The sequence below is a fragment of the Hyaena hyaena genome, unplaced genomic scaffold (assembly GCF_003009895.1).
Source record: "Hyaena hyaena isolate Hyena2069 unplaced genomic scaffold, ASM300989v1 scaffold_28, whole genome shotgun sequence".
NCBI classification, from domain to species: Eukaryota; Metazoa; Chordata; class Mammalia; order Carnivora; family Hyaenidae; genus Hyaena; species Hyaena hyaena.
In genome coordinates this window covers 5,401,623-5,423,418 of record NW_024080660.1, presented here as the reverse complement: position 1 = coordinate 5,423,418, position 21,796 = coordinate 5,401,623, and the positions used below count along the sequence as shown (strand labels likewise).

General features: G+C 47.1%; 1 protein-coding gene across 1 annotated transcript in view; it reads left to right on the top strand.

Moving 5' to 3' along the window:
* PM20D1 (peptidase M20 domain containing 1) overlaps positions 1 to 16,724 on the top strand; it is a 36,719-nt gene extending 19,995 nt beyond the window's left edge. Inside the window, exons 6-14 of the mRNA XM_039227590.1 lie at positions 66 to 185; positions 906 to 981; positions 1,352 to 1,413; positions 1,673 to 1,751; positions 3,751 to 3,822; positions 10,103 to 10,271; positions 12,442 to 12,541; positions 14,187 to 14,311; positions 16,679 to 16,724. Coding sequence (XP_039083521.1) covers positions 66 to 185; positions 906 to 981; positions 1,352 to 1,413; positions 1,673 to 1,751; positions 3,751 to 3,822; positions 10,103 to 10,271; positions 12,442 to 12,541; positions 14,187 to 14,310 — 802 coding nt within the window. The 3' untranslated portion in view covers position 14,311; positions 16,679 to 16,724. The remainder of the gene's footprint in view (positions 1 to 65; positions 186 to 905; positions 982 to 1,351; positions 1,414 to 1,672; positions 1,752 to 3,750; positions 3,823 to 10,102; positions 10,272 to 12,441; positions 12,542 to 14,186; positions 14,312 to 16,678) is intronic.
* Positions 16,725 to 21,796: the final 5,072 nt, after the last annotated feature.

Sequence of the window (21,796 nt, the reverse complement as noted above, 5' to 3'; positions counted from 1 at the left end):
GGCCCATGGGATAATTCAAGGTGGGAGGAATTATCAGGAGGGCCCTCGCTGATCCTCTCCTACAGCCTTGCAGTCACAGAGAAGGGTGCAATTAATCTCATGCTGCAAGTAAACATGACTCCAGGCCACTCTTCAGCTCCTCCGAAGGAGACAAGCATTGGTATCCTCGCAGCTGCTGTCAGCCGGTAAGCAACACCTGTCTCTGCTCCCTTGCCAGACTCAGGCTGGAGAACCCAGCACTTTTCCAACTTTGAGTTTGAAGAGGCTAAGCTTCCTGGCCTGAAGCTGGGCTGAGAAGCTACGATGGGTGCCCCAGAAAGGACAGAGCCACCAGTAGCCAGGCAGGGGGTAGAGTTCAGAGGAGGATTTACCCATATTGCAAGCAAGAGCTGGCCAGTCAAAGCTAGGTCAGGATAGGAGGGCTGTGGCTGTAGGTGAGCACACCAGCGTTGGTGACAGGAGAGCTTACCTCCGGCTGGGTTTTCTTAGCAAAGTGGGAAGAACTATATTGATTCAGTTACGTGTGTAACTGATTATCTAGCAATGTTTAAGGCTTTGTGCCCAGTGATGGGCATACAGTGGTGGAAAAAACAGACAGTCCCTTTCCTCAAGGAAATCACAGGTCACAGCAGAGACTGATAATTGCGCCTCGGTGTGGTAGGTGACATGAGAGTGAGGTTGCCTCCTTGGACTTGGTAGACAGGGGCAGCTTCTTCCAATGGACTAGAGGTGGTCCCACTTGTGCTCGGAGATCTCCAAATGGGTGGGTCGGTGGGGGTGATAGGAAAGTGAGTGGGAGCCCTCCTAGCCAGGCCTGTTGGAAAAGCCTGTCTCCCTCCTTCTCTTCCTACCGCTGGTCTTTGACTTGGGTTGGGGAAGCCTTGAGAACCCCATTTCTCTTCCAGACTGGAGCAGACGCCAATGCCGAACATGTTTGGAAGCGGACTGCTGAAAACGACCTTGCAGGAACTGGCCTCTGAGGTGGGAGAAGGAGCCTCCCATACTCCTGGTCAGCTGTGGAAGAGGAAGAAAGGGTGTCAGGGAAGAAGCTTCTAGAGTTAGAGAAGGGCCCACTGCTGACCAGTTCTCTGCACGCTCTCACCTGTTTTCAGCCAGAGGCTGAACCAAGGCTTAAAGATCTGGCCTGGTCCCAGGGCTTTAGTGCTTCTCTGAGACCCTAAGATCTGACACAAGCAGGCACCCTTTGGGAGCTGGTTCCCACCCATCCTTGAAGCTTCCATTGAGGGCCCTCAAGGCAGACATGAAGCAGGGAGAGACCCAGGCCTCAGGTACAGTGACCCTGTTAGGCTGACCCCTTCAAGATCTGCTGACTTGGTTCTTTCCCTTGCAGTTTCCCTTCCCTACCAATATAATCTTGAGCAACCTGTGGCTATTTGGGCCCCTTGTAAGCAGGTAAAGTTTTACCTTTCCTTCTCTCTCATCCTCTCCCCGCCGCCCTGCCCCCACCAAACCTACCCAGTCCCCTCTCCTTGGCTTAACTGGGCTTGACTAATCATCCCTTAGCCACCAGATGCTACATCTAGTTCATATATAGGATGTCCCTCTTAGTCTTAAAGATCTCCAAGATTCAGGAAAGTGGGTGATCTTCAACCTGTTCTTTCTTCATATTAGATGGTTTTCCTAATGTCTAACCTTCGCCCTCTTGCTTTAGGATAATAGAGAGGAATTACATAACCAATGCACTGGTCAGGACCACCACAGCACTCACCATGTTCAATGCAGGAATCAAGGTAACACCTCCTGGATCCTCCCCTATACCTTGCCTTCACTGCCCACCCACCCCTCTACCCTTTGGCTTTATCTCCTGTCTCCTTCTTCCCTCTCAGATTACAGTTTGAATAATAGGAAGGCCCAATGCTGACTTGTACAATGGTATCAGTTGGATAAGCCTCAAGAGCAGGTGTTCTAGCTGAGGTCCATTAACACTCTGAAATTGTCAGATTTTATATATGTGTATTTTAGGGGGTGTCCATGGCCCCTCTCAGGCTCCTTGGGTCTGTACCCCTTCAAAAGCAACCATTACACTGGAGTGAAGAAGGGTTATTTGTGAATTAATTTTTGTGAGCTATACTCATTCAACATGTTATATATCTACCTACCATTTTGGTCACATAAACTAAATGTTCTACCTTGTACCATCAAGGCTCTTATAATTGTTCTTCATTATACTTTGGAAGATTTATCCATCTAACAAATTTCATGAATAACTGATGTTTTTTCCCCTAGTGTTACCCTGAGTTGAAAGAGAGAAACTCACCTGCCATTTATAAAATCTTTAATAACGTTCATGATATATACAACACATAAAATGTATATATTGTCATTTCCCAAAATACACTAAATAATGGGTAATCTTAGCAAACATAAATTCTATAAAATTTACAGAAATAAGTTTTGAGTGAATTAATACTTTGAAAGATTGTTTTTTTTCCAAGAGCTACTTTTTGGCAAATTGGTCTACTTCCAGTTGGATTAGCCACTAAGGGGCATCTCCGTCTAAAGGACCAAGCCACGGGACTCGTGGATGGCTCAGTCACTTGAGCGTCCAACTCTTGATCTCAGCTCAGGTCTTCATCTCAGGGTCGTGAGTTCAAGCTCCACATTGGGCTCTGTGCTGGGCATGAAGCCTATGAAAGAAGGAAAGGGAAGGAGGGAGAGAGAGAGAAGGAAAGAAGGAAGGAAGGAAGGAAGGAAGGAAGGAAGGAAGGAAGGAAGGAAGGAAGGAAGCCAGCCACAGCCACACTGGTTAGCCTGGACCCAGACCTTTCTGAGATCTTGAGAGAAGTGAGACCATTCCAGTTACTACCAGTACGACCAGCACAGCGTTAAGGAGTGCCATTCCCTTTGCGCACAGTGTGGCCTTGTAGAGCTCTGGTAATGTGGGGCCCACATTGAGCATAATGAATGGCGCCTTAGTGAATTTCTGGCATAACTGACTAGAGTGTCCTGTGTGTCCGCCAGACCCGAGCTGTCTTCACCAGCTGCCTCAGAGTGTTCACTGAAATAATAGTACTGTGTCCTTGCATTTGAATCCCACTTTTATCTGTCCAGAACACTTTCACATTTGTTACTCCATTTGATCCTTTTCACAGCCCTCGTAGTACTATTGGTCTAATCACCGTTTGGGAAACAGAAGCACCAATAGGTTTTAAGTATTCAAAATCACACAGTTAATTTATAACAGCCCAGTTCTTCTGTCCCTAGTCCAGAACTTTTGTGCACCAAACCAGTTCAAAGAAAGATTCAGAGTTGAGGAATCTGTTCTCTCATGGCCTCTGAGGAAAAAATCCACTCAGAGTCTAGCTCTCTTCTCCAATTGGTCCTGGGTTCTTCCTGGTCAGCCAGAGAACAGAGTCAAATTTTGCAATTAGACGTGGGAAATCACCCTCATCATCCCCTTTGGGGAGCAAACACACCATGGTGGGGGTCTGCAGAGGCTCTGGGTGCCCTGTCCTGAGTAAGCCCTAACTGCTGTGGGGACGTCCTGGGTGCCCCGGGAAAGAGAGCGCATGCACGAGACTGCCAGTGGCGCGCACAGGGCCGGAAGAGAGACGTCCAGGTGGTCACAGAAAACAAGTCTTGCCCTGAGCAGCTCTCAAGGGCCTGACCAAAAATGAAGCCCTGAACCTTTCCATCAAATCAGCTTCCTTTTTCTCTACTGGGGGTAGTTGGCCCTTCCTGGGAGAGGAGCACATGTGGCTCAGCCCAGGGTTTTGGTTCTCTCTCCAGGAAAATGTCATCCCCTCAGTGGCCCAGGCAATAATCAACTTCCGGATTCACCCTGCTCAGACAGTCCAGGAGGTACGTAACCTGTGTTCCCAACAACTGGCTCCGTGTCAGAGAGGTGTGGTCCTCCGGATTGGGGTTTAGCTGCAATCCCATGGCTGGCCAACCAACAGCTGTTGGCTTCTTCAATAGCATCAACATTTTTTTAAGGCTTCCAGGTATCTGGCTAGGATAGGAGGCCTCTGGTTCGGGGAAACTTGCCATCTGGGGGCAGGAGATGAATGTTGATAAATGGTAACAAGTGGCAGCAGACACATCTAGCGGGCTTGCTCTGGGTGTGGCACTGTTCTCAGGTATACAGGTGCTCATTTAATGCCCACAAATCTGCTATGAGGTAGGAATTGTATCATCCTTCTTTAACGGGAAAACTAAGGCACAGATCAAAAAGGCAGGCAAGTGGGCTCCTAGGTGGCTTAGTGGGTGAAACATCTGACTTCGGCTCAGGTCATGATCTCACGGTTTGTGAGTTCAACTCCCGCATGGGGTGAGTTCGAGCCCCGCTTCAGGTGAGCCCCATTTTTCTCTCTTCCTCTCTCTCTGCCCCTTGCTCACTAGCGCCCTCTCTCTCTCTCTCTCAAAAACAAAAACGAAAACAAAAAACAGCAGGTAAGTGACGTGCCCAGGATTACACATCCAGCAGTCTAGCTCCAGAACCACCACACCAGATGACGATTAAAACACTTAGGGGTGACCAGCTGAAGGACCAGTGCAAGGAAGGGAACTATCACTACCTTTGTGGGTCAAGAAAGTCTTTTCCGGGGTGCCTGGGTGCCTCAGTCGGTTAAGTGTCCGACTTCGGCTCAGGTCATGATTTCACACTTCATGGGTTCAAGCCCCGCGTCAGGCTCTGTGCTGACTGCCAGCTCAGAGCCTGGAGCCTGCTTCAGATTCTGTGTCTCCCTCTCTCTCTGACCCTATCCTGCCCAGCTGTCTCTCTCTCTCTCTCTCAGAAATAAATAAAACATTAAAAATTAAAAAAGAAAGAAAGAAAAAAGAAAGTCTTTTCTGACGGCTAGAAACTTGAGCTGTGATGGAAAGGACAAAGAGCACTTTGTAGAAGCCAGGCATTCAGAGTCAGGTGAAAATAGCATAAGGCTAAAGAGGAGGCCAGACGGAGCAAAAGTGGCAGGTGGTGAAAATGGAGTTGTAGCGTACCGTGCTGAGGATTTGGGGCTCTAATTGGTGGACAGAGGGAACTGTGAGAGGTCTTCCAACAGGGCTGTGATGTCCCCAGCCATGCTTTTAGGGAGCTGGTGCTGGTGGCAATGCAGAGAAAGTGGCAGAATAGGAAGAGATGGTTGGGAAGCCGTTACAGCATCTCAGGCAGTGGACTGAGCCGGGGTGATGGGGTGGAGAAGGGCACCTGCCCGGGGTGTGGGAGATGAGCTCAGCAGAATGTGGTATGTCCTGGGTACGGGGAGACAGAAAGGCAGGGTGGCTCCCAGGTGTGTATCCTGGGGGGCTGGCCAGGTGCTGATGCGTTTAACCAGGATCAAGAGTTTAGGAAGCAGAGCAAGTTCATAGAGAAATGTAATGGTTTAGAAGTTTGAGAAGCTTATAAATTATAAATAGGCAATTATAAATACCTCAGGTCTAGAGAGAGAATGAACTAGAGATACAGGCTGGAGTGTTACTAACATAAATGAAACCTTTGGGGTCAACAAAATCCCACAGGAAGGATGTGTAAAATTAGAAGTAAAGAGGATTGAGGACAGAGCCTGCAATGGCCTGCTACAAACATCAATTTAACAACTTTTAAAATCAGTGCGTAATTGCAAGCTGTGATGAGCGTGCTGACGCAGAGGGCCCAGGTGCTATTGGCGAACAGAACACGGAGCCAGACCTGGCATAGGGTCAGGCAAGCCTTCCCCAGGGAGGTAGCATTTGGGCTGAAAGATAAAGGGTGAGTAGACATTATTCGGAATGTTTGGCATCTACTGGAAAGGCTAGCTTATTTAAAAGGCAGGTTAAGCTAAAAAAAAAAAAAAAAAGTTCAAAAGGTAAATCTAATCCTTCCAAAAACAATCTCAAGAGACAACCCAACAACTGTCGAATGAATGATAGCTTCCAGAAATCCGCAGGGGCAGGAGCAAGTGGTATTCCCTGAGTCTCTGCTATGGAGGCTCAGCCACACTTGGACTTCTATGGTCCCTTCTCCCTAAGGTCTTCACCCTGAGAGTTTTCTTTGTCCTCATGCAGGGTGGGAGGCACACCCCTCATTGCAGGGGGGTGGGGGCAATGGATTGATGGCCTGCCCAGCGTCACCCAGCATTCAGGGGAAGCTGGGACCGAGGTGAGCCCTGGGCTCTGCTGCTTTTCATCAAGTGCCAACCTTTGTCCTCTCCCTGGAGGATCATGGGGCCAGGAAATCACTGAGTTCCCCCCATTGAACTTCTTTCAACCAGTTTTTTTCCAGCCTCATTCCAGCTCCATGCCCTTTCCAAGGGCGATTTTCCACCAGCTAGGGCTTTCATCTCCCCACATTGTGGCACTCCCTCTCCTCTCTAGTCCCCCGCCATAGTCCCCTTCCTTCCCAATCTGTCTCATGAAATCCTTGGACTCCCTGGACCCATCCTGCCCACCTGACCGGTGAGGAATGGAAAGGCTCCCCTCATCCTGAAAGCACACAGCACCCTTTTGTTCTGGTCTTTTCTCCCCCTCATGCCCTGGTTCTGTGCATCAGGTCCTGTCCTCAGACACTGTGCTGGTCTGAAGGCCAAGGGTGCAGCGCCTAGGGCTGGATCTGGCAGGAGCATAAATAGTCCCCAGAGCCCTCTTCCTCCATCTCTAACTGGGTTCTCCCATGTTGTGAATGTAGATGGGTCTTCAGCACCTGTCTATGAGGAACCGTCTTCGGAAATGTGCTAGGCTACCCTGTAGAAGGTTTGTGCTGAATGGGCCGCAAGGAGTAAAAATAAGTCTACTGGGAGATGTTTCAGGGAGCCCCCACTTGAAGGAGAGTTTGGGAATATGGTACTTTGGATGATAATGAGTTTCTCAGAGAGCGGACATCTACCTATCTAGAGTGTTGTATAGAAGATTCTTTCCTTTCTTCTTTCCTTCACCAAGTGTTTTTTCAGTGGCTGCTATGAGTAAACACATGGGAAAATGATGAGAAAGACAGCCAAGATTCCCGTGCTGATGGCGCTTAACTCTAGTAGGGAAGGGGCAGCAATAAGCAAGTAATCAAATACTTTAAGTGGTAAGTACCATACAGAAAATCATGTGATGATATGTCCCAGAGTGATTGTGCAGTGGGCATGGAACAGAGAGCCAGTCCTCCAAGGTGACATTTACTCAGAGACCTGAAATAGAACAAAGACCTGGGAACAGTATCCAGGCAGCAAGGGCACAGAAGATATTCAGGGGTGCCTGGGTGACTCAATAGGTAAAGCATCCAATTCTTGATTTGGGTTCAAGTCATGATCTCACAGTTCCTGGGGTTGAGCCCTGTGTCAGGCTCTGCACTGGGCATGGAGCCTGCTAGGGACTCTCTCTCTCTGCCCCTCCCCTACATGTGTGCTCACATGTGCACATGCTGTCTCTCTCTCTCTCTCTCAAAATAAATAGACATTAAAAAAAAAAAAAAAAAGAGGGGCACCTGGGTGGCTCAGTCCATCATTAAGCAACCAACTTTGGCTCAGGTCATGAACTCACAGCTGGTGAGTTCGAGCCCTGCATCTGGCTCTCTGCTGTCAGCACAGAGCCCTCTTCAGATCCCCTGTCCTCCTGTCTCTCTGCCCCTCCCCCACTCTAGTTCTCTCTCCCTTTGTCTCCCCAAAATAAATAAACATGAAAAAAAGAAGATATTCATAACCAAGTTGCTCAAAGGCAGAATGGATTATAACACGTGGTGGTGGTGAGCTTTCTGCCATTCAAGCACAGGCTGGATGATAATCTCATGGGTGTCAATGAGAGGCCTTGCTTTAACAGCAGGATGGAGGCTGGACTTGCTAACTCTGACTCCAAAGACCTTAACAATTTGTTGATATCCCTTGTCCTTGCCTTCAACAAATTTATCATTCCCTTGAGGGGAAAACATATGTACACATAAAACAGAGGGAAAACTTGGTGGTATGGGAACATGCTGTAAGGGCGGTAGCAGCTGAGAGAAATGAGAGACCAATGTGCTCTAAAGTAACCTTTGACGTCCCTCTTACCATCGGGGGATCCCTCCTGTTAGTCCCTTCCTTGTACCCCTGATTATTGCCCAGGGTGGCCCCTCTATTCTAAGCAAATAGAAGCCAGCATATATTGAGTGCTTACTGTGTGCCAGGAACGGGTCCAAGCATATTACATATGTTAATTCCAGGAGAGGTCACAAGTACCTTGTGGTAATCACAGTTACCAGGTCAGTGCTACTGTTATCCTGATGTTAACAGATGAGCATGTAGATGGCACAGAGGTGAAGGAGTTTGCCCAAGGTCACACAGCTATAAGTGGCTGTCCATGGCACAAAGTTTGGTGTCACTCCTCAATTTTTGTGCATGCCCCTCTCCTGGCTCAGACTATCTCTTGCTTCTCCTCCATCAGTTTCCTATCCTTTCTTCAAATTCTGGTTTAAAATCCATACCACTAAGGAATCCATCCTCCTGGGGCACCTGGCTGGCTCAGTTAGAAGAGCCTGCAACTATTGATCTCAGGGTTGTGAGTTAGAGCCCCGCATTGCGTTTAGAGAGTACTAAAAAAATAAATAAATAAACTTAAAAAAAAAAAAAAGAACACCATCCTCTTTCTGGCCCTACTCCACACCACCTCAAACCTCTTTGCTTTGGAGATAGTAAATCATCATCCTTGTAAGTCAGAGACAAGGTTCAGATACCCAGCCCAGCGATACTAACTGTGTAACCCTGGACAAGTTACTTCATGAGACAGCCCCAATTTTTTTTTTTTTTCGGTTCATATCTTTAAAATTTCTGGTATCCAACAATATCGCATGCTTTTATGCGATGGTACTAGAAACACACAAATGAGGTAGACACAGCCCTTCCTCTTATGTCATGACCTGGCCTAGCACTGAGTAGCAAATTTGAGCTCTTGTGGCCTCTCACTGAGGGGGACTCCCACCTGTGTGCTCTCTTCAATTTCTGGGGCCAGGAATCTTCAAGTAATTTGGGACAAGGGGCAGTAGGCACAGTCCCAACCCACCTATTAGGGGGTGACTGGGAGCCTCCCAGCTGGTTGAGGATATATCAAGACTATGCACTAATTCTTATGTTAGAGGATTTCAGACAGAAGTGCTAGAGCGAAAATAAGCTCGGATAAATGAGTTGTCCATCCTCCTTCCAACTAATCCAACAGTGGAGAATTGGGGTTGGCTCAATGGTGGTGTCTAACCCAGAAATAAGAACCTTCACTTCCTTTCCAGACTCCGCTCCTAGCATACTTCTAGGGGACACTGACCCAAAAAGGAGTACCCTTGAGATAATGTCCCCCATGCAGGTGATTCTCAGCTATGGGACACCCCCCTTTCTAGGACAGAAGCAGTTCTAAAGCAATTACTGATCAAATGAGTTAAGGCTAGTACTGGGGCTTTCCCTGTGAGGTGGGGCGGGCTTGGGGGCCACCCTAAGCCAGCCTTCTGGTCCATTCCCACAAGGTTCCATGTGACCTGAGCCTCAGGGTCTGGTCCACGTCCTGCCTGAGACCAGGACTTGTGCTGGATTCAGCTCTAGTTGTTTCAGACTGAATTCTCCAGGAGCTTCCTCAGGCTCCTTCCTGAGGAAAGGAAGCAAAGAGAAAACTTGAATACCAGTCTCCCAACTCCTGACTTTTTTGTCTGTGTTGAGCTCATCTTCCTGGCTCCAGTGCAGTTGGTTACAAACAGGAAGCAGGGATGCCCAGAGAGGAGAAAGAAAAGTGTGTGACCTTTTCCTCAACTGTCTGTGACTCCCAGGTTGAAGTGAGGTCATCACATCTATTGCCCTGCCTCAAGATGGTTGAGTTCCCTTTTCTGCTGTCTCTTCTACATTCCACCCAACCCATGACTCACAGTCCAAGAGGAAGGGCACACAATTTCCTGATTTTCCAATTTTCTGCTGCCTCATGGGTGTAAGGCAAGCCTCTTGAACATTTAACCTAAGTCTACCATATTGTAGATTGCTTTCCAGAAAGACCCAATTCTTCTATCTCCTGCATCCAGTCAGCTGAAATGGAGGTCCCATTGCTAAAATGAGCTCCTCTGTAAACTCCAAGGCTCTTCCTTGCTGGAGACAAATCAGGACTATTTCAATTCATACAGTACTTGCACACCAGACAATAAGAACTCAAGCTCCCATTTGTTTGCTCCCTCAAGGTCCTAGAACTCGTCAAGAACACTGTGGCTGACAACAGGGTCCAGTTCCACGTGTTGAGTGCCTTTGACCCCCTACCTGTCAGCCCCTCTGACCATCAGGCCTTGGGCTACCAGCTGCTCCGCCAGACCATACAGTCTGTCTTCCCAGAAGTCAACATTATTACCCCAGGTAATGACTTCATCAGCTGTGGCTAAAGGGAGGTGGGGGCTGGAACTGTTTCCTATCTAATGTCTACTGCCCCACCTCCACCCCAGCTGTTCAGCCTGGAAACATCTGCCTACTTCCCCTCGTGATGGGACTGGAACTGTATTTTCCCCTCTGGAGTGGAAGTCAGAAAGCAAACAGGAAAAGAGCAGAAACAATAAATTAGGTCAGTCATGCCTGGGTCCTAGCTTAACCTAGGCCAGCCACTCTGGCATGGAGGAAAGGATCAGCCCAAACCCCCACCTCCACCCTACTCCTGGAGGAGCCACAGAAGAGGTCAAGTTTCCCCTAGGCTGGTTCTGATCTATCCAAGGATAGCCAGATCAGCAACAGAGCTCAGAATCTGCAGCCCAGAAATGCCTCCCCACCTATACCATTTGCATTAACCCCCTTCACCTCTTCCAGCCCAGACAGCAGTGTCTCTATGCCCCTTCCCTAGTCTTCCAGCATACCTTCCATATCTATGCTTGATACATGGTAGTTCTCCACTATAACAGTGGAAGAGGATTACCTAGAAAACTTATTAAGGTGAAGCATTACCTGGACCCTCTCCCAAAGATTCAGCCTAACCAAATCTGGAGGGGACACTGGAATCTGCCGTTTTAACAAATCCCTCAGGAGATTCTGAGACCAGGTGGTGTCTGACCAGAGTTTGAGGATCTCTGGTCCATGATGTGAGGATGGTCCATAACGCTAAGACCTGTGTCCAGTTGTTGTTGTTTTTTTTTAATCTAGGTTTATCACGGATTCCCTCACTTTCTAAGCACATGCCTCTGTGCTAGGCATGGGCCCATAAAGAGCGTCCAGTGAAACTCTGCATCCATAAATTCAGGTGTGAAAAGGGCAGCCTTGTTTTTTAATCAACCTAAATCTAGCTGTAAGCCCCACTCCTCAGGAAATTCAACCTCCGGTATTACTGAGACCTCCAGGCTCCCCACCACCACCCTCATTTGGAATCATGGCCTCGAGGTCTTATGTAGCAACATAGCATGTGAGTCCCTTGGTGGGTGGTCATCGGTCCTTGGGGCTCCGTCTGAGACATCCATTGCCTAGCTAGAAGGTCACTTCAGGTTGGAGATTCCCTCTGAATTCCTGGCCTGTTTGGGGAGTAAGATCTTTGACTCTAAATCTAAGACCCCATCTCCCTGAACATACCAGGCAACCATCCCCTCCAAGGTCTGCCTCCTCCTCAAACTCCAGCAACAGAGCAGAGCCTGGATCTCCACCATCCAGGGACTCTGGCCTTCACAGTCCCCAATTCTTCTCTCTTGGCTCTCAAAGCTCCCTACACTACCCTCTCCCCTCTGAGGCAACCACCGCAATCCTATTAACAGGGTTAGGCTTTTCCGGAAAAAAAGATAAGCAGACATCAACTGGTAGAAATCCCCAAAGCAAGGAGTTTGAAGGGCCTATTTACCCATTTGAAACCAGAAGTGGAAAATAGAACAAAACACAAACTAACATCTCAGATCATCCCACCACTCTTCACTGGGTGCTTAAGGGGCTCTTTTCTCAGAGAACACTCTCCCTGGAGACAAATCCCAGCCCTGGCTGGATGGGAGTGAGCTGCTCCTACCTTCAGGAGAGCAAGACGCTGGAGAACAAACATCCTGGGACTTCCCTAACCTGATGTTTGACTCTTGGAAAACAGAGTCATCCTTCAGAGGATGAAAATAACAGGAAATTATGTTCTACTTTAAGGGGACTACATTTTATAACAGTAAAACTCCCTGAGGGCGGTGTTTATTTCTGATCTAGAGTGGTATAAAGAGAGCTGAGGCAATAAAGAGCTGATATCTAGATTTCCAAAATAGCCCAGGTAAGGGTATAAAACGCAGGTGTTAACTTCCCTGGTCATCGCGGAGAGAGGACACTTAGCTCTGGATCATTCAAGGGGTAGCTCACTAACAGCCTTGGGAGGAGACACCATGCTTCTGGCTGAAATGGTGTCTTAGAAGGTGTTGAGAATGGGTAGCCCGAAGGACAAAAATTCATAGCACCAGGCTCCCAGGAGGGCCCAGGTGATGTTCTTATTGGCCCAGCAGCCTTAATTTTCCAGCCAGTCCACCTCCCACCAGTATCTTGGCTTGATTGTCCACATAAAGCCTCACTCCTCTTGATTTTCTCTGTCCAGGTATTTGTATTGGCAACACAGACAGCAGACACTATACAAACCTCACCACTGGCATCTACCGGTTCAACCCCATCTACCTGAATCCTCAGAGCATCAAGGGGTGAGTGAGTGGAATAGGCCTGAAGAGCAAGGGGGAAAGAGGAGCTACATCTGACCTGTCCCCACCCCCATTCTCCTGCCAGCCCACAGAACAGGGGAAAGCTAGGGTTTGTACAAACTAAAATGAAGACATTCTAGAACCCAACTGGCCAAATTTCCTCATGGCCAGAGCCTTGCCACTCCCCAGAATGTGTGGAAATTGGCCACTGTTTTTCTGGAATGGAGATAATCAGATGATTGGAAAGAATCTGGTGGAAGTAGGAGCCTTGGGGTCTTAAACCCTCCACCTCTTCCCTTTGGGAGAGTGCTTATCCTCTGGACTTCATTTTCTCCCCAGAATGGGAGACTCCCCAGACTTCTCAGTTACCATTCAGTGAAACAGACCCATGTGTGGTCAAAGGTGGACACATGCTTTGAATTCTCCGAAGAAAACACACTAGAGGGGCGCCCGGGTGGCTCAGTCACTTAAGCTTCTGACTCTTGGTCTCAGCCCAGGTCATGATCCCAGCGTTCATAAGATTGAGACCCAAATCAGGCTCTGTGCTAACAATCCAGAGCTTGCTTGGGGTTCTCTTTCTTCTTCTCTCTGCCCCTCCCCTCTCTCTTTCTCTGTCTCTCAAAGTAAACAAATAAACATTTAAAAAAAGAAGAAGAAAACGCTATAGGAATCTAAGACACGATCATCAATTTTAACTATTGTGTGTGAATTACTACTTTGTGGGTTCTTTAGCAAAATTTTAGTCTTGCGGTGTTGGGGGTTGAAGTCCATCTACCTTTTTCTGTTCCTTACCATGTCTGGACCTGATTTCCCCCCACTTTATAGCCAGTTGCGAGTAGAATGAAAATACTGTATTTGAATACTAGCTTAAGAACAGCTTTCCTGGGGGCGCCTGGGTGGCTTAGTCGGTTAAGCGTCCGACTTTCGCTTAGGTCATGATCTTGCGATTCGTGGGTTCGAGCCTCGCATCAGGCTCTGAGCTGACTGCCAGCTCAGAGCCTGGAGCCTGTTTCAGAGTCTGTATCTCCCTCTCTCTCTGACCCTCCCCCACTCATGCTGCCTCTCTCTCTCCTAGAAAAAAAAAAAAAAAGAACAGCTTTCCTGGTTTTTGTTTGTTTGTTTTTAACTTAGAGCAACAGGTTGCTGCTCTTTATTTCCTTTTATCTTTGAGGTTACATGTGTGGTGTGGTTGCATGGTGTGGAGGCAGGTTGTGGGCACAAGATCTGATGGAAAGTTCCTAGTTGAAGTAGAGGTGCCCTGCGCAGTTGCCCTGTCTCCTTTTGTGCCCCTAGTAATGTGGGGACCAGGGGACTCTAGCCTGAGAGGAAGAGAATTAAAAAGATAATTTCCCCACAGAGGAGAAACTATCAAATGGATTCTAGAGGAGGAAATGATTCTGAACTCACCAGGATTTTATTATTTTCTTCCCCCCTTATCCTGTGCCATGGGCACAGACCTGGGAAAGATGACCTACGTGTCATATGAAACCTCACGCCTTACAAATAGCCTCTCCCACGTGCCTACTTCCTACCCCTGGAGGGTCAAAGGCCAGTGGCTTCAGGGGATGTGGGGTGGGGAGTACTCTGTAATAATGCTTGTGCTACAGCACTTGGCTTTCTCCTCTCTTCCCCTAAATCTCTCCCACAGCATCCACGGGATCAATGAGAAAATCTCAGTCCAAGCCTACGAGACCCAGGTGAAATTCATCTTTGAGTTTATCCAGAATGCTGACACAGACCAGGAGCCGGTTCCTCACCTGCACGAACTATGAGGTCAGGGAGCCAGCTGGTTTAGGGGTGCCTGACTTCAGCCAAGACTAACTCTAGGGCATAGCTAAGGTTGATGAAACTTTGGGTCAGAACCACATAATGATAAATCACCCACATGCCTTGCACACTCTGGAGTCACCAGAGAACAGGCCAAGGAATAGGGAAGGGCCAGCCGAAATCTGGCTTCTCCCTTTCTCTGAGCATCTGCTTCCCTGGGCTGACCAGTACTTAACTGCCTTTTTGTCCCTATCTTAGAAGTTCCCTGGCCTGGCTTGTGCTGGTTATTTAACCACTCCTTACTAAGGCCAGACTTAACGAATGCAGATTTGGAAAATCTCAACCAGGCTTTACCTTCTAGAAATGTTTAATTAGGGCATGCTTGCCAGGCTGCCTTCTCCTTTGCTTATATTTTTCTTTTTGCTGTAACTTCCTTTCTCTCGCCGCCACCTTCCCTTGGATTTTTTAGCTGGCTCTTCGTCTCTCCTCTCCTGCCCCTGCTTCCCTTCCCCTGCCCTCCAATTTATTCTACACCTGGAACAGAGCTTAGTCAAGCTGTGATACCACTGCTGTCATCACCACAACAACTAGTCAAATAAAGTGAGCTATGCAGCATCCGGTGGTCGCTGAGGGGTGGAACTGAGGCAGGGGGGCCTCCTGGTCCTGGAGGCTGGAGCCTAGAGAAGAAAGCCTCTGTCCTTGGGCTCCTCCCAAGGGCTCCCTGGGCTTTGCTCCCTCCCTTGCTCTGTTCCCACCACCTGCTGCTGCCTCACCCCAGGAGGCACTAATCTGTGGAGACATTCCCTGGCACTTCCTATGGGCTGAGCTCCCGAGAGAAGGGCACTCGCGATCCCGCCTCTCAGTGGAGCCCAGGACCAGCAGGGCTCTGGCCCTGGCTTCTGGTCCCGGTTCTGACCTGTCAAAGGGGAGGTGAAGGGCATGGAGGGGGCGGAGGGAACGAGGAGGAGCCTGACTTGAGGGTCTCTGCTCCAGGCAGAGAAGGAGCAAGCTACATTCCCTTAGGGAACAGCGGGGCTCCTGCCTTCTTTCTCTGGAGTCCGACGCTGAACATATTTGAATCTGCTTAGTAGCTGCCAGGTAGGGGGCACTGGAAGGCAGCATTTCTTGGCTCCAGGCCGGGAGCTGAGTTTTGTGGGTCACAAGGGAGTTGGGGTCAGAGAGCGAGAAGCAGAGGGACCTGGGGACTTGAGAGACTCCCTCTATTTTTCCCCACCCCCAGACAAAGACCTTTCACGCCAGTTCCTGGCGTTTGACAGCAGTGGGCTCTTTTTCCCTCCTCACACTCCCAGCCCCCAATTCCTCACCTCCTTCCCATGGCTGTGAGCTCTCCCTTGAAGTTTAGGCTTAATGGAAAGTGTTAGAAACACAGTGTGAGGATTTTTTTTGAGCTTTTTTGCTACTCCGCCTGAGATTCACATTCCTTCCCTCACCCTCCTTTTTTTTCTTTTTCTTTTTTTTTTTTTTTTTTTTTGCCAATTCAGTACTTATTCAGCCTTTGTTAGAGGGTGAGCTGAAGAACAGAAATAATCCTTCACATCCGTACAGAGCTGTACAAAGCACTCTCTTATACCTTATTTCTGAAGAAAATATTATTGCCCCTTCTTACAGAGCAGGAATTGGTTCTCAGGCTGGTTACGCAGCTAGCTGGGGACAGATTCAAACCCATGTCACCTGGCCCCAAATGCACCATTTTTCCATGATCCTAAAATTAATGATGGAATCTACTTCCCATCCATTATCTGACTTAATCCTGACAACAGCCCCAAGGGGCTATTGCTCTTGTTTTACAGATGAGGCAACTAAGACTCAGAGGTTAAGTACTTTGCCCAAGGTCATGCAGGTGTTGGGAGCAGAGTCTCTCTGAGTCCAAAGCCTGTGCTAATAGTACTAAAGGGAAACTGAGACTCAGAGAAGTCATCTGCCCAAGATCACACAGTTCTTAAGGGCAGCCGTGGAATTCAAATGCCAGCCTAAAATCCCCAAGTCCAGTGCTTTTTCAGTCATACCACATTGCCCGTCCCAAGAACCTGTGGTGTGTAGCTCATTCATTCCGATCCAGGGAGATCTCAAGGACAAAGGCTATTTTACCATTGGCTTTGATTCTTAGCTCAAGCTCTCTTTCTATGTTCCTCTGGCTGACCTCACTCTATTCACACCTCTCCCTCTATCTGCCAACACTCCTCACCACCCCCACCCCAGCTTCTGAGTTCGGCTCCTCTCCCTTCTTTGAGTTTGGGGACAGCTAGGTCTTTAATAACCCATAGGACAGTTGGGAGAAGAATGCGCAGGGGACCTTATCCCCGTTGGATCTCACCACTCTCTTCTAGTGTCAGAAAGGATATTCTTTTCCAGCCTCTGGAGTGGGAAGGAAGACCCTTAAGAGGGAACTGCTCTAAATCCTGGTTCTGAAAATGCAGACCTTCCAGCCCTATGGCCCCGAAGACTTCTGGAAAGAATGAAAATCCTGGCCAGACCAGGACAACATGAACCCTAAGACTCTGGAAGGGGCAATGAATCTGGAACTTTCCTCTACCCCTACCTGCACCCATCTACCACCCACCAAACCCTCCTTGAAGGAGCCCCGGCGACAATCACAGGAATACCCCACCAAGACTTTGCTCCAGCTTCTTACTCGTACCTCACTCCCTGAGGTTGGAAGGAAGACAAGATATTCATAAGCAAAGAGGATGGGAGAGGAGTACATTTTGGCTGGAGTCCCTCGGTGTTGCCCCAGGTTGCTAAAAATTTGGCCATTCTGGAAGAGATAGTAGAAAAAGACAAACTTCCTAGCGAAGAGCTGAACACTTCAGTTGTTGTTGTTTTTTAATTTAAACAATTGTATAAAAATGAAACTACTTCTTAGTGTTCAGTGTCCATGTAGCTGCCAATACAAAGGATTAAGTAGATGCTACATATATGCTACATCTAGACCTACAAATATAAACATGTACGAATAATACAGAGTGCTTAATGCCAAAAACTATTCCTCGGCCACCATGTGCAATGCTGTAAATACTACACTAATGTATGACTACTTCTAGAACCAGAAAGTGGAACTCAAAAGTGGAGGGAGAAAATGGACACTCAGCACTACTGACACAGGAATCTACTGCAGCCGTGCTATCTGAAAGGAAGGGTTTGACAAGTCAATTTTCTTTTCTCTTAGCTAAGCACTTTGACAACTCACTTCCTCTCTGCTCTCCGAAGCCATGTCTGCCTCTAACGTTCACGATGACAAAACCTGTAAATCTTCAGGCTGTTCACATGTAATTTTTTTTTCGAAGACCTCGGGCAAGCTCTGTAGAGAACTGTGGCTCTGGCGCCTGAACTGTGTTATTCTCAGGACTGTGTGCGTAGGGTGACAGACTGCTCTGTGCCAGCACTGAGTGCTGAATCCCAAGCGACAGAAACACCTGCCTGGGTTTTTTCGCAGCTTTCAGTATTTTGTTGTGTCCTCCAAAAGTCAAACAGAGTTACCATATAAACCATCAATTCAACTCCTATGTGTATACCTAAAAGAACTGAAAACAAGTACTCAGAAGTTTGTACATGATAGCTCAGAGCTTCACTCTTCATAATAGTCAAAAGGTAGAAACCACCCAAATGTCCATTAACAGATGACTGGATTAACAAAATATGTTATATCCATACTATGAACTATTATTCAGCCATCAAAAGGGATGAAATGCTTATACATGCTATAACACGGATAGACCTTGAAACCGTTATACTGAGTGAAAGAAGCCAGACACAAAAGAGTCACATATTGCATGGATCCGTTCATATGAAATGTCCAGAAGAGGGAAACCCACAGATACAAAAATCAGACTAGTAGAGCCGGGGAGAGGGGAGTAATTTCATGGGTAAAAGGTTTCCTTTTGGGGTGATGAAACTGTCCTGGAGCTAAATAAAGTTGGTGGTTGCACAACATTGGGAGTGTACTAAATGCCAACGGATGGTATGCTTTAAAATGCTTAATTTTTATATGTGGATTTTACCTTAAAGTTGCTTTTGAGGTATTTAGGAGGTGGAGTCAACAGATGGCACTTGGTGATGGATGGGTAGTGGGGACGGAAGGTAGAGGAAGGCATCCAGAATGACTCCCGGGTGGCTGACATGAGCAAATAGGAGGGCGAAGTCATTTACCGAGGGGGGCGGGGGGGTGCTGCAAAAGGCGCAGATATCCAGAAGGCGATAAGCTCCATTTGGGATGTAACAAGATGGACGTGCCAAGAGATCCAAGCCTGGAGCTCAGAAGAAAAGTCTGAGACAGGATTTGGGGGAATCATCAACCTATCACCCTAAACTGAAGCTGTGAAGAGTGAATGACACTATTGAAGGATCTGATTGAGGGGCGCCTGGATGGCTCAGTCGGTTGGGCATCCGACTTCGGCTCAGGTCATGATCTCACAGTTCATGGGTTCGAGCCTTGCGTCGGGGCTCTGTGCTGACAGCCAGCTCAGAGACTGGAGCCTGCTTCGGATTCTGTCTCCCTCTCTCTCTGACCCTCCCCTGCTCACGCTGTCTCTCTGTCTCAGAAATAAATAAAACATTAAAAAATTTTTTCTTGAAGGGTCTGATTGAGGAAGGAGATCTAACTTTGTAATTAAATTAAATTAAAATATCAAGAGGGGCACCTGGATGGCTCAGTCAGTAAAGCGTCCAACTTCAGCTCAGGTCACAATCTCACAGTTCGGGGGTTCGAGCCCCACGTCAGGCTCTGTGCTGACAGCTCAGAGCTTGGAGCCTGTTGCGGATTCTGTGTCTCCCTCTCTTTCCGACACTCCCCTGTTCATGCTGTCTCTCTCTCTCGGAAATAAATTAAAAAAAAAAAAACCTTAAAAAATAAATAAAATTAAATATCAAGAAAAAAAACTGGTGGCTCAGTTGGCTAAGCAGCAGACTTCAGCTCAGGTCATGATCTCACAGTTTGTGGGTTTGAGCCCTGCATCAGACTCTGTGCTGACAGCTCAGAGCCTGGAGCCTTCTTCCTATTCTGTGACTCTCTCTCTCTGCCCCTCCCCCACTCCTGCTTTTTGTCTCTCTCTCTCTCTTTCTTTCTCTCTCTCTCTCTCTTTCAAGATTAAATAAATATTAAAATAAAATAAAATATAAAATAAAAAAATCAAGGGGCACCTAGGTGGCTCAGTCGGTTGAGCATCAGACTTCGGCTCAGGTCATGACCCCACAGCTCGTGAGTTTAAGCCCCATGTCGGGCTCTGTGCTAACAGTTCAGAGCCTAGAGCCTGATTCAGATTCTGTGTCTCCCTCTCTCTCTTTGCTCCTCCCCCACTCGTGCTCTGTCTCTCTCAAAAATAAAACATTAAAGAAAATTTTTTTAATATCAAGAGACATATCTGATAAAAGACTGCTATCCAATACATGCCCAAAAGCTCTTAAAACTGATCAGAAAATAACCTGAATAAAAAGACCTTAACAGACACCTCGCCAAAGAAGATATGTGAATGGAAAAGAAGCATATGAAAAGATGCTCCATATTATGTCATCGGGGAAATGCAAAGAAAAAGAACAAGATACCAGGGCACCTGGGTGGCTCAGCTGGTTGAGAGTCTGACCTCAGCTCAGGTCATGATCTCACTGCTCTTCAGTTCAAGCCCCATTTCAGGCTCTGAGCTGCAAGCTGTCAGAGCTTGCAGCTCAGAGCCTGGAATGTGCTTCAGATTCTGTCTCCATCTCTCTGCCTCTCCACTGCTCTCTCTCTCTCTCTCAAATATAAATAAATATTAAAATTTAAACATTAAAAAATGAGAAACCAGTACACACCTATTAGGACGCTCAAAATCCAGAACATTGACAACACAAACACTGGTGAGGATGTGGGGTGACAGGCACTCGATCTTTCATCGTTGCTGGGAACACAGACGGTACAGCAACTGGAAAGCAGTCTGACAGTTTCTCCCAAAACTCTTACCATATGACCCACTAATTGCACTCCTTGGTATTTACCTGAAAGAGCTGGAAACGTTTATCTACACAAAAACCTGTTTCAGAATTGGCAAAACTTGGAAGCAAAGAGATGTCCTTTAGTAGGCGAATGAACAAACTGGCCTATCCACAAGATGGGATACTATTATTCAGCACTAAAAAGAAATGAGCTATCAAGCCATAAAAGGATATGGAGGAAGCTTAAATGCACATTACTAAGTGAAAGAAGCCAATCTGAAAAGTCTACATACTGTATGATTCTAACTACATGACCTTCTGGGAAAGGCAAAACTATGGAGAAAATAGATCAGTGGTTGTGGGGAAGGGTGTTACGGGTAGGCAGAGCACAGGATTGTTAGGGACGTGAAAATACACTGTATGATATTCTAATGATAAACATCATTAGGGACGCATCAAAAATAAATATTTTTAAAAAACCATATTATTGGGGCGCCTGGGTGGCTTAGTCGGTTAAGCGGTTAAGCGTCCGACTTTCGCTTAGGTCATGATCTCTCTGTTCGTTGGTTCGAGCCCCTCGTCGGGCTCTGTGCTGACTGCCTGCTCAGAGCCTGGAGCCTGTTTCAGTCTGTGACTCCCTCTCTCTCTGATCCTCCCCTGCTCATGCTGTCTCTCTCTCTCTCCTAGAAATAAATTTAAAAAACATTAAAAAAATAAATAAATAAATAAATTTTAAAAATAAAATAAATAAAAATAAATAAAAAACCATATCATTATACATTTGTCCAAACCCAAAGAATGTACAACGCCAGGAGTGAACCTTAAGGTAAACTATGGGTGATTACGACGTATCAACATTGGCTCATCCTGGATAAAAAATGTACCACTCTGGTAGATGGTATTGATGAAGGGGAAGCTATGTATGCATGTGGAGGGGGATATTTGGGAAGGCTCTGTACCTTCCTTTCATGTTATTGTAAAGTTAAAGCTACTCCTAAAAAAAAATGGCTTTTTAAAAAATTAGAGCGTGTCAGCAAACAGACATGTTAAACTGCAAGGCATTAAAAATTAGTATAAATTTTAACATATAAAGTATCTGTGCTTGAGGACCTTGTAATCCACTTAGGAAAACAAAACAGCCCATCAAATGAAAGCCCATGTAAAGTCAATCTCAAGCTGTGTAACTGATACCATCAGACACCTTTCTCCGCCACTCCCCACCCAGCCATGTATTAAAAACTCGCTGTCCTCCAAAATTGCCACATTCTCCCTGGCCAGCCTGCTATTTCACAGATTCCTCTAGCTAGAATGCTATTCTCTGTTCCCAGTGCTTTTGGGCATTTACTTGGGAGTGGAACTGCTGGGCATGTGGTTAACTATATGTTTAGCTTTTTGAGAAAACAGTGAACTATTCCTACAGTGGCTACACAATTTTATATTCTCACCAGCAAATGTACAAGGGTTTTGACTTCTCCACACTCTCACCAACCTAGGCTTCTTTTCTGGGCTTTGCTTTTTTTTTTTTTTTAAATGGCCTACCTAGTGAGTATGAAATGATATTGCATT